This window comes from Notechis scutatus, chromosome 7, assembly GCF_049901735.1.
Source record: "Notechis scutatus isolate UNSWTSFEM ecotype Mainland chromosome 7, rNotScu1.2, whole genome shotgun sequence".
In the NCBI taxonomy this organism is placed as follows: Eukaryota; Metazoa; Chordata; class Lepidosauria; order Squamata; family Elapidae; genus Notechis; species Notechis scutatus.
In genome coordinates this window covers 2007501-2020029 of record NC_142015.1, presented here as the reverse complement: position 1 = coordinate 2020029, position 12529 = coordinate 2007501, and the positions used below count along the sequence as shown (strand labels likewise).

Below are 12529 nucleotides of genomic sequence, written 5' to 3'. Positions count from 1 at the left end.
TTTCCTGGCAGCTTCGCTTCTCCTTCCTCTGGCCAAGCAACCATTGGAACGCGGCTGACCCATTGTCCAGCTATGTTATTTTGGCTGGAGCTCCATCCACCTCAGCTCTTCCCCCGCCCCCACTTTCAGTTTCCAAGTGTGTCAAACTGAATTTATATGAATAACCCAGGTATAACCCAATCCACCACCTAACCAGTCTCAGGCTTGACCTCCTAACAACATTGAATCATGAAGGGGCTATTTTAAGTAAAAAGAGCCGTTGTGAACCAACAGGAAGGCGATGAGGATGTCTACGGCGAAGTTCGGGATGAAGCATCCGACGAAGACCTGGAAGGCGATGAAGCTGTCGTACGCTGCACCCTCTCGGCTAACGTGAGTCCCCGGGGAAAACGAGGCCTTTTGGTTTAAAAAAATAAATCAAATCAAAAATTAGTTTGATTACATTGGAGACTAGCCACCTTGTACATTTTCCTGGAAAAATCCTGGCCAGGGGGAAAGGTTTCGAATAACTTGAGAATCAGTTGTTCCTACGTATGTAAGTCAGTGTAGGTAGTCCACGATCACAACGGAATCCAACATTTCTGTTGCAATTTTATATCTGCGTTCAAGGATTCCCTGTAGTGCAGGGGTCTCCAACCTTGGCCATTGTGGTGACACGCAATGGCACAAAGGCAACACAGCCAGATAATCAGTAGGAGTCCCTTTATTAGCTCCACCTTTGACCCCAATGTCCTGGTTACCTTCTTGGCTGGAGAAAAACTCTCCCAGGAATAGCCTTTGGTCAACAAAAACTTTAAAGTTCAAACAAGCCAAACTGAAGTAATTAGTCCAGCAGGGCAAGAGAAAGAATTCCAGACGTGAAGGCACAGCAATAGCTCAACACAGTTGGGAAGACGCCAGGAACACAGATAAGCAGTCAACACAAGATAAACTCACGTTTGCTCCGCAGTCAGCTTGCATCTCTTAAACTCTCATTCTCAGGTGTGGCTAATGAAGGGAATCAGGGCCCTTTCCTCCCCCGTAAGCCATGCAACCCACATTGCTCCCTTCTCCGTTCCTTCCTGCGTGCCCTAGGATGAAGAGGGGGTGGGCCTGGGTCTTCCTCTGAACTCCCTCTCCCTTGCTCTATCTCTTCCCTGCTCTGCCCAGCTGGACTTTGCCCTTCCCCAGTTTCCTCCACAGCCAACGGTGCCACACTCCCACTCCCTGTCAGCTGCTCGTCTTCCTCCTCAGAATCAGACTGGGCGGGGGGCATGACAGGCACTTTAAGCCTGGCGGACTTCAACTCCCAACGCTGCCTGGGGAATTCTGGGAGTTGAAGTCCGCCAGGCTTAAAAGCGCCAAGGTTGGAGACCCCTGCTGTAAGGGCTTTCTAATTTCAGGAAGAACGAGAGAGGCTACGTATTCCTAGGGTCGCCTTTGGGCTTCGGGGTGTGTGTGTGTGTGTTCTTAGCCAAGCTCAGGGTGCGAGTCCTGGCATTTCTCCCCAGCTGGTGGCTTCGGGGGAACTGATGTGCTCCAAGAAGAAAGATCTGCATCCCAGGGACATCGATGCCTTTTGGCTGCAACGCCAGCTGAGCCGTTTCTACGACGATGCCATCGTCTCCCAAAAGAAGGCCGATGAAGTGCTGGAAATCTTGAAGGTGTGCTTGCTTGCTTGCTTGTTTGATCTTGGTGCTCTGATCCTGCTTTTTTTTGGGGGGGGGGGGAGGAGTGGCTTAATACTTGGGGCTCCAGAAGAAGAGCCTTCCCTGCTGTGGCTGCTGTCCTCTGGGACAGGGGTCTCCCTCCTTGGCCAATTTAAGACTTGGGGACTTCAGCTTCTAGAAGTCCACAAGTCTTAAAGTGGCCATGGTGGGAGACCCCTGCTCTGGAACATCTTGTCTCCCCCCACCCCCCCAAAAAAGTCAGTTCTGTCCCTCTTGGCCTCCTGAAAGGCCTTGGAAGACCTGGCTGTGCCAACTAGCTTGGGACCCCAGTCGCGGTGTGGTACATCGGTGGTGACTGATGGAATAGAGAACGCCCCACTTTTTATCCTATGGCTCACCTGGCTCCCTCCCTCTCCATTCCTGCTCCGTTCAGTGTTAATTGTAGGCTTAAATGTAAGGTCTTTATTTATTATTCTAATGTTTCACACAGCATTTCAGTGTCTGAAAGCGCCTAGTGTTGCCTTTGGCTAGATTAATGTGATAAATGTGGCTAGATTAATTTGATAAATAAAAAAGTTATGTATATTTATACCATCCGACACATCTTTCACAAACGTGCCTATGTCAAAGATGCAATTCTTTCAAACCCTTAAAGAGGAAGGGACTCTTCTCTTGTCTTTTCGCTGAAGTACAACACCAATTTCTCAATCTCTGGCGCCTGAAATGGGAAGCAGGAAAGCTCTTGGGGGGGAAAAGCTGTCTTTTGGCTTCTCTCCCTTCATTCTTCTTCCCATCTGGTATACCTGGGCTCTACAGACATATTATGAGGGCCTTGGGGTTCCTCTGAGCTTAGTTGTTTTCTTAGAGGTTTCACTACCCAGCTAGGTAACATCCTCAGTGCTAGAAGGGAGTTGTTGTTTGTCTTCCGTTTGTAATACTAACGACTTGCACTGCCAGTATTGGTGGGAGTATTCAAGGAACCCAGAGCAAATCCCATTTTCTTTTAGCGCCGATGATGCTACCTAGTTGGGTAATGAAATGTCTGCAAGAAAACATTCAAGCTCAGAGAGCACCAAGGACCCCTCACTCCTCCTCCTCCTCCTCCTCCACCACCTTTCTACAAATCCCACTCTCTTTTGCATGGATGATGTTACCTGTTTGGGTATTGAAATAATGAAACAAATCAAGCTCAGATTCCTCATTTTAACCCTGAGCCACCAATATTCTATCAGTTCCATAGACTTGTATTTATACAGGGAAGCCCAGTTTGCAATTCGGAAGAGCCAAATGCAACGTGGTATTATCTCCCATGAAGGCTGTCTCCAAACTCCTGAAGGGCACCCGCCAGTCAAAGGCAGCCCTCCTATGTTTCGTTTTCCCGACTGCCCTGTGCCTCTCTTTGCCCTTCTGTCACTCAAGTCCTCACTCGTCATCCGTATAAGAGGAAACGGTTTGAAATGGTTTCAAACTGACAGCCGTTTTCCTTGCTTCCTTCCCCAAGACGGCCAGCGATGACCGAGAATGTGAAAACCAGCTGGTTCTGCTCCTGGGATTTAACACCTTTGACTTCATCAAAGTGCTGAGGCAGCACAGGATGATGAGTGAGTATATATGTTGCTGGAATGTGAAACGCTCCCCAAGAATTGGCTTCTTGTCCCAAAAGGTCCTTTGAGATGCCTAGCAGAGGAGAGTTGGGGTTTTTCTTCTTTCCACCCAGCTCGGATTTCAAAGAGTCTCCTTTTCCTCTTTCTGGCTTCTGAAAACGATCAGACTAGAGCTGGAAGGGGCCTTGGAGGTCTTCTAGTCCAACCCCCTGGCTCAAGCAGGGGACCCTATGCCATTTCAGGCGCAAGTGGCTGTCCAGTCTGTTCTTAAGTTCAGTGTGTTCTCCAGTGATGAAGGACCCATCACTTCGGAAGGCAAGCTGTTCCACCTCCCAGCTGTGGGAATCCAGGTCATAAGTCCCTCGCCCCCGTAGATCCGTTGTAACTTTGAATGCTTGCTTACTGACTGGGGGATAAATTGAGGACCCCCTGCAATACTAGCCTGCATGCTGCGTATTTCCCTTGTGAGAATTTTATATTCATGTCCTTCCTGTGTGTGTGTGTGTGTGTGTGTGTGTGTGATGTGCAACTGATGTTTTGTCCCAAAGGTGCTTTTTTTCCCAAGAGGCCGCTGGACTTTCTCGTTTTTCTTTTGAAGACGTTTTGCTTCTCATCCAAGAAGCTTCTTCAGCTCTAACGGGATGGTGGGGAAGGGAAGGATTTATACTCCTTGCAGGCAGCTGGTCATTTGCATCCTTTCAGAGGGTCATTGAGGCCACTTGGAGGTTTATCTGTGTCCTCAGGGTCACCTGAGTGGTGCAATGGGGTGTGAAGCCTTTTTGGAACTGCCGAAAGGACTGTGTTGTCGAATGGAGATAGATGATCCCTCTGTCAACTCATAAAATATTTCTGTGGTCTTTTTCGAGTTGCCAAGAGAAAGGGAAGCGGGGGAAAGGGATTTGAAAGAGCAGTGCGGCAGCTTGGAAAGCGAAAGTGCATTCCATCAATGTTTTCAAAGATAGTAACTAGGTGACTGAAGTTTCTGCCAGGCAAATATCTAACTGGAGAGCATGATTGATGACTCTGGGCTATGGAGGTGTCCCATTGGAGAATATGAATTACGATACACCCAGGGGGTGGGGGGAAAACCAGGGTCAAGGGTGACAATGAATGATGTGTCTCAGAGTCGGCTACACCCAGGCAATGCCGGATGTGTTGACTCCCAATAAATCCTTTGGAAGTTTGTCTCGAGACTCACGATTTAATTGGGGAAACTGCCGGAATCCTGACACCATAAGTCTAAGTGCTATTGTTTTTTTTTTTTCAGTTTTGACATAGATGGTCTCTTTAACCCTCTCTGTCCAAAATGTGGACTTTACTGTCTTCAAAAGAGCGGCCTTTGTCTTTTAAATACAGATGGATTGCTGAATCTAGTCCTGAGGGATTTGTTCTCCTGTTCAGGGGTCCCCAGACTTGGCAACTTTAAGACTTGTGGACTTCAACTCCCAGAGTTCCTCAGCCAGCTTTGCTGGCTGAGGAATTCTGGGAGTTGAAATCCACAAGCCTTAAAGTTGCCAAGTTTGGAGACCTCTGGCCTACGTTGAAGAGCTGAAGCTCCTTGGGTGAGAAGCGAAACGTCTTCAAAGAAAAACCAGAAAGTGACCCGGATGACAAGAGAATCTCCGTAGAATATTTGACTGATATTTTTTTTGCTTTCTGGCTCCAGTCCTCTACTGCAGTCTCCTGGCAAGCGCTCAGAGTGAAGCTGAGAAGGAGAGGATTATGGGAAAGATGGAGTCAGACCCCGAGTTGTCAAAGTTCCTGTACCAGCTGCATGAAACTGAGAAGGAAGATTTGATCCGGGTAAGAATGTGACAGTAACGATCAAGAGAGAAACCTTTTTGAAAAGGATGTTTGCACCAAAGCAGGCAAATCCAGAACCAGGATTGTGTTTGTGCAATACAGCTGCACCGTGTAGCTTATTTTTTCGTATCTGTAGCATTGCTACATTAAGAGAAATACACAATTGAAGCACGACTAAAACAAGTGAACAATAACAATAGCATTTAAGGCTTACCTGACATTCCACCCCCATAGTGCCTTTATAGCACTCCCTATAAACGTAAGCATTATTTGTGTATTGTCCCCAACGATGTGGGTCCTCATTTTACCCACCTTGGAAGAATGGGAGTCAACCTTGAGTCGGGTCAGGATCAAGCTGCTGACACTTGGCAGAGTTTGCTGGAAATACTGCACTTTAACCACCCTGCCACCTGGGTTAAAATACCATTCCTTTAATATTGCAGCTGTATAATCTGTGCTACTTTATTCCTCATTAAGTTTCTACATTCTTAACTTGTTGAACGTAAGATGACCTTCTACAGTTGTCTGTCATCATTGTAAAATGACCCCTTTCATTGGGGCTTAATTCCTTGGAAAGGGTATTTAAGACTACAGGTTTTAGGGACTGGAACTTAACAAATGTTGGTTATTGACGAGAGATGGGAAAGCCAGGGAAGAAAAAACAGGAAAAAATAGGGGGGGAAACAGTTATTTTTTCCCCCATTTTTTTTCCGAAGCCTTTTGGAAAAAAGAAAAACAGAAAAAAATGGAAAGACACCCCTGTTTACCCCCCCAATTTTTCCAGTTTTTTTCACCAGGCCTTCCCATTTCTACTATTGGCCACACAAAAACTTCTAATTCCTCACTCACACACCTCCCCCCTCCCCCCCCCAAAAAACCACCCACCCACCTTTAGATGCTGTTTAGGGTTTTGTTTGAAAAAAATCTCTGCCATTCACCATTAGAATGAAGATTTGAAGCCACCTGTTGGCCTTGCCTTCTCTTTCAGGAGGAGCGCTGTCGCAGGGAACGTGTCCGTCAGTCCCGCATGGACACCGACCTGGAAACCATGGACCTGGACCAAGGAGGAGAGGTAATGGGATGGGCGGAGTGGTTAGAGGGAACGGCAGGCTGGCTTGAGGGCTCAGTTTCCTCTGCCTATCTGAAGTCCTCTCCCAAGTGACATTTGCCTTCTTGAATCGCAGGCCCTGGCCCCTCGGCAAGTGCTGGACCTGGAAGACCTCGTGTTTGCCCAAGGAAGCCACTTCATGGCCAACAAGCGATGTCAGCTGCCCGATGGCTCTTTCCGCAAACAGCGCAAAGGCTACGAGGAAGTTCACGTCCCTGCCCTTAAGCCCAAGCCCTTCGGGTCGGAAGAGGTGAGCCTCCCTCTCTGTCGACTCCTAAAGCATTCCTGGCCTCCTCTTGAGTTGCCCTAGGCAGGGGAGAGGGGGAGAACTGATGGAGAAGCTCCGTTGCTATGACCAGAAGCACATTCCACACATACCTTTCTCCAGATTGTATCCCAGGTTACTACAGCAAGCCAGAGAAAGTGCTCGGTTGGAGAATGTGATTTATGACACACCCTGGGAGGAGGAGGAGGGCGGGGGGGAAACAGGGTCATAGGTAGGCAGTAAATTACGTGGGGTAGAGCCAACTGCACTTTGGGACATGTTGCTCCTAATAAATAATTGGATTTCTTTTGAAACTCGACTCGAGGCTCATGAATTAATCAGGGCATCCGCTGGAACCCTGACGCTCTCATTTCCCTGCTGGGGCTTATGTTTTGTGAATTTGGCATCACAGTCATTCCTCTTCTTCCTCCGTCATCTTCCTCAGCAACTCGTTCCTGTAGAAAAGCTCCCCAAATATGCCCAGGCTGGATTCGAAGGGTTCAAAACCCTGAACAGGATTCAGAGCAAACTCTACCGCGCGGCGCTCGAGACGGACATGAACCTGCTACTGTGTGCGCCTACGGCAAGTGTCACCTTTCTCTTCCCCTATCTTGAGTTTTCCCCACTCTCTGATGCGTTGAGTTAAAACCGCGCCCCCTCCCTCCCTCCCTCCCTCCCTCCCCAGGGTCATTCTGGTGAGAATTGTAGCCCAGAACACCTTGGCCAAGAGCAAAGGCTGCTGTCTTGTTTTCTTACAACACCGAAATATCATTTTATCACGTTTTATCTATCTCTTAAATTATTGTATTGTATTCCAATTTCATTTTAGACTGTACTTTTCTTCCAATTTCATTGGAAATCTTATTTTATTCCAATTTTTTGCAATTGTATTTTATTCCAATTCCATTTCAGATTGCTTTGATCACATTTGAGTGATCATCTTGTTTCTGGAACTTTGCCCTTGGATAATATGGCCCAGGGGCTAATCCATCCATAAAGAACCCCGAATCTCTCTTCCCTTCCCTTCAGTGCGTTCTACGGGGCAGGGGTTGAGGGAGTCACAGCGGGAATGAGGAGGATCGGCTTCTCTCTGACAACTCTCTCCTCATCCAGGGTGCCGGGAAGACCAACGTGGCTTTGATGTGCATGCTGCGCGAGATCGGGAAGCATATCAATCTGGACGGGACAATCAACATCGATGACTTCAAAATTATCTACATCGCCCCCATGAGGTCCCTGGTGCAGGAGATGGTGGGCAGCTTTGGAAAGGTAAGAAGAAGAGTTGATGGTGTGTTGGTAGAAGACACGCGCACGAGCGGAGCGCAGCTTGAGGCCAACCGGTTGTGCCAAGTCTTAACGATCTCCATTAATGTCAGGTTTCCAAGGGATGAAATCCATTTAAAAGAAAAGAAAAGAGCAACGTCCATGTTCCAAAACCGTTTCTTTTATTTAGGGAAGCATCAAATTGGCAAAAGTCTGTTGTCACTCTGGATCTGACACAACCCGGAATCACACCAGATAATACTGGAAGTTAAGAAACAGCCCCCCCCCCAGTCACATTCTCCAATAGAAGTAAATCAACGTTTGCTGGTGTCATTCATCTCCACCTCCAAAGTCTCAGCAAAGTCAGCTTTCGTTCCCACAGGAAGAAGAACCACCTAGCCTAAACAACTCTCTCTTATCTCCACTCCTCCCACCTTAGGAATGTGGAAACCATTCCTCCCCCCCCATGACCAGCAAAGAGATAGAAAAGGAATATATAATAAGGCTAAATAAAATGGCTACGCATATGTCAGTTTCGGGCTTGACAATGAAGTGTTATAATGACTATTAAGTGTTGTACCTGGTGGTTCTTGACGAATGTATCTTTTCTTTTTATGTACACTGAGAGCACATGCACCAAAGACAAATTCCTTGGGTGTCCAATCACACTTGGCCAATGAAGAATTCGTTCAGTCAGTCAGTCAGTCACCCAATACCTTTTTTGCCCCACTCCCTCCCTCCCTGCAGCGCTTGGCCACTTACGGCATCACGGTGGCTGAGCTGACCGGCGACCACCAGTTGTGCAAAGAAGAAATCAACGCCACCCAGATCATCGTCTGCACCCCAGAGAAATGGGACATCATCACTCGCAAAGGAGGGGAGCGTACCTACACCCAGTTGGTGCGCCTCATTATCTTGGTGAGTTGACCCTCTCAAGGTTCTCGTTGGGACCAGATGGGATCCAGGCGTCCTTCCCCCACGGCAGCGCGATCCGTTGGAATAGCAATAGGATTTAGAGTTACATACCACTTCCCAGTGCTTCCCAGCCCTCTCTAAGCGGTTTGCAGAGTCAGCCTATGGCCCCCAACCATCTGGGTCCTTGGAAGGATGAGTCGGTCAGGATCGAACTCCTGGCTGTGGGCAGAGTTAGCCTGCAATACTGCAATTGTAACCACTGAGAGGTAGGTAGGTAGGGAAGGAAGGAAGGAAGGAAGGAAGATAGATAGCATTAGCCCTTAGACATATACTGCTTCCCAGTGCTTCCCAGCCCTCTCTAAGTGCTTTTTAGAGTCAGCCTATGGCCCCCAACCATCTAGGTCCTCTTTTGACCGACCTCAGAAAGATGGAAGGCTGAGTCAACCTTGAGCCAGTCAGGATCAAACTCCTGGCTGCGGGCAGAGTCAGTCTGCAAATACTGCATTCTAAACACTGTGGCACCAGGAAGGAGAAGGGGAGGGGAGGAAGGGAAGGGAAGGAAGGGCAATAGCGCTTAGACTTATATACCACTTCACAGAGCTTCACAGCCCTCTCTAAGCGGTTTACAGAGTCAGCCTCTTGCCCCCAACCATCTGGGTCCTCATTTTACCCACCTTGGAAGGCTGAGTCAACCTCGAACCGGTCAGGATCGAACTGCTGGCAGTGGGCAGAGTCAGCCTGCAATACTGCCTTCTAACCACTGTGCCACTACGGCTCTTGGCAACTGTACCTCCCTTGGTTTGCTATGCATGGAGTCACCCTTTCTCCTCCGGGCAGGATGAGATTCACCTTCTCCACGACGACCGGGGCCCAGTTCTGGAAGCCTTGGTGGCCAGAACCATCCGCAACATCGAGATGACCCAGGAGGACGTGCGGCTGATCGGGCTGAGTGCCACCCTTCCGAACTACGAGGACGTGGCTACCTTCCTGAGGGTGGAACCCACCAAAGGACTGTTCTACTTCGACAACAGGTATTTGATGGAAGGTGGCAGTCATGTTGAATGGCGACTGGGTACACAATGTGTGACCCTCTGTGTCTAGCAGATCTCTAAAGTGCCCAATTGCAGATGATTCTCTGGGTAGCTTGGCACACAAAAACTGTGCAATCAATAATAAAGCCCAATAGATGCTGCTACCTGGAGGGGAACAGCAATTAATCTCTGTCATTTAATGTGAAGAATTAAACTTTTAAGAAAGTATAGGTGTGTTATGCAGATCTTTCTTTAAGCATCCTCTCCCAGCAGTATGTTTCCTTTCCTTTCCTTTTTCCTTTCCTTTCCTTTCCTTTCCTTTCCTTTTTCCTTTCCTTTCCTTTCCTTTCCTTTCCCCTTCCCCCTTTTTCCTTTCCTTTCCCTTCCTTTCCTTTCCTTTCCCCTTCCCCCTTTTCCTTTCCTTTCCTTTCCTTTCCTTTCCCCTTCCCCCTTTTCCTTTCCTTTCCTTTCCTTTCCTTTCCTTTCCTTTCCTTTCCCCCTTCCCCCTTTTTCCTTTCCTTTCCCTTCCTTTCCTTTCCTTTCCCCTTCCCCCTTTTCCTTTCCTTTCCTTTCCTTTCCCCTTCCCCCTTTTTCCTTTCCTTTCCTTTCCTTTCCTTTCCTTTCCTTTCCCCTTCCCCTTTTTCCTTTCCTTTCCCTTCCTTTCCTTTCCTTTCCCCTTCCCCCTTTTCCTTTTCTTTCCTTTCCTTTCCTTTCCTTTTCCTTTTTCCTTTTTCCTTTTTCCTTTCCTTTCCTTTCCTTTCCTTTCCTTTCCTTTCCCCTTCCCCCTTTTTCCTTTCCTTTCCCTTCCTTTCCTTTCCTTTCCTTTCCTTTCCTTTCCTTTCCCCTTCCCTCTTTTCCTTTCCTTTCCCTTCCTTTCCTTCCCCTTCCCTCCCCTCCCCTTCCCCTTCCCCCTCTCCCCCCTTTCCTTTTTCCTTTTTCCTTTCTTTTCCTTTCCTTTCCTTTCCTTTCCTTTCCTTTCCTTTCCTTTCCTTTCCCCTTCCCCCTTTTTCCTTTCCTTTCCCTTCCTTTCCTTTCCTTTCCCCTTCCCCCTTTTCCTTTCCTTTCCTTTCCTTTCCTTTCCCCTTCCCTCCCTCCCCTTCCCCTTCCCCCTCTCCCCCCTTCCCCTTTTCTTTCTTTTCCTGCTGTCCTAACCACTAGCTGACTCTTTTAAGAGGTGGAAGGCAATTTAGAGCAAACCAACCGAGTGGATTAACAAGACAAGTAGTTCCTGAGATAAAAATCGAGCAGTGTAATACAGGTTGCCTTGCTTCTGTCAAACAGAACAAGGAGCTGTACAAAGTATGTCTTGGATATAAACAGATTTGTTTTTACACCTCTGATTTACACTTTGCAAGGCCGCCTGTGGTCGTCTTCAGCTCTCTCAGTTCTTCCCGTCTCTTCGCAGCTTTCGCCCAGTTCCTCTGGAGCAGACCTACGTGGGAATCACAGAGAAGAAAGCCATCAAGCGCTTTCAGATTATGAATGAAATCGTGTATGAGAAGATCATGGAGCACGCTGGGAAGAACCAGGTACGGGGTGGGTGGGGTTGGACTGCCTTTCATTTCCCCGCGGATTTAATCTTGTTGCTAATGAAGGCAAATTGGCCATTTGGATCAAAGGAAAGAATTACAAGCACTTTGGTTGCTACTTCTGGACTGTGTGCTCGAGGTGGAATGAAACTTTGATTTGGGGTTTTACTGATTACGTTGATCTGTTGCTATAGGAATGGCTAATTTATATTGCTTTAGGTAAGTAAAAAGTTGAGATTGTTCGTGCTTTATTCTACTGCAACAGGGAGAGATGGGAGTTTTCTTCCCTTCCTCCCCTCCTCCCTTTTCTTTCCTCTTCTCCTTCGCACCTTGTCCTATTATTTGCTTTCATATTTTTAGTATTTTATCTTTCTACTAGCTGGATACTTGTACTTTGCTATGAAACTATGTGGTGGGGCTTAGTTTTGGGGGAGGAAAATAAGGGGGGGGGGGAATTCTGCCTCTACCTACCAGCATCCATCGATATTCATCTGGCTGGCGTCCTATCAGTGTGTGAGAGAGTTGAGGGCTGTTTGGAAACTGAAAGAGTATTTGCGGTGTGAGCAAGGAGACAGCAAGGAGCCTGGGCATGGCTTAGCTCAACTGTTTCTGTACTGAAGCTGGTTGGTGCTGCTGTGAAACTGAATCTGAAACTCCTCTGTGTTTTGCATTTGGAAGGGATTTCTTTTCAGGTGGGGAGTAATAATAATAATAATAATTAATAATAATAATTAATAATAATAATTAATAATAATAATAATAGAGGAAATACTCTAAATGCTCTGATGGTTGCTTCAAAAAATCCGTTCTTAGTGAGCCCCGAGAAGCCAAGAGGAAGATACGTGCCAAATTTCAAGTTTGTAGGCTTTATGGTTTTGGAGATTTTGTGATGATGCGCGAGGGGTCTTTCGCTTTTATAGACACAGATTTTATTTATTCTAAGATCTAATAAAATGTTGTTAAAAAAAAGATAACAAAGCAAAATTAGTTAGGTCCATTGGGAGAAGCACCACTGTGTCCTATTGTTCGCTTTCATATTTTTCATATTTTCTTTTTGTATTTTATTCTACCATCTAATAAAAAATGTTAAAAAAAAGAAAGACAACCAAGGGATTGCAAAACGAGATAAGACCCATTGTGAGAAAACCCCTCCTGCATTTATTCAGCCGTCGTTCTCGGTGTCTCGTTCGTCGTCTTCTCTCTCTCTCTCCAGCATCCTAACCCCGGAAACTCGCCGCCGCCGCGGGCGAACTCTGATTTAACGGTTCTGTTTCTGACCTTTTGCACCCAGGTGCTTGTCTTCGTCCACTCCCGGAAGGAGACGGGCAAGACAGCGCGAGCCATCCGAGATATGTGCCTGGA

The 12529-nt window shown here is 47.3% G+C and overlaps 1 protein-coding gene across 1 annotated transcript in view; it reads left to right on the top strand.

Moving 5' to 3' along the window:
• Window positions 1-12529, top strand: part of SNRNP200 (small nuclear ribonucleoprotein U5 subunit 200) — a 52496-nt gene that overhangs the window by 6511 nt on the left and 33456 nt on the right. Inside the window, exons 6-17 of the mRNA XM_087969891.1 lie at window positions 274-372; window positions 1491-1643; window positions 3151-3250; window positions 4920-5056; window positions 6045-6128; window positions 6241-6414; window positions 6875-7012; window positions 7543-7698; window positions 8440-8610; window positions 9445-9638; window positions 11044-11167; window positions 12459-12529. The exon at window positions 12459-12529 is cut by the window's right edge and continues 79 nt beyond it. Coding sequence (XP_087826017.1) covers window positions 274-372; window positions 1491-1643; window positions 3151-3250; window positions 4920-5056; window positions 6045-6128; window positions 6241-6414; window positions 6875-7012; window positions 7543-7698; window positions 8440-8610; window positions 9445-9638; window positions 11044-11167; window positions 12459-12529 — 1601 coding nt within the window. The remainder of the gene's footprint in view (window positions 1-273; window positions 373-1490; window positions 1644-3150; window positions 3251-4919; window positions 5057-6044; window positions 6129-6240; window positions 6415-6874; window positions 7013-7542; window positions 7699-8439; window positions 8611-9444; window positions 9639-11043; window positions 11168-12458) is intronic.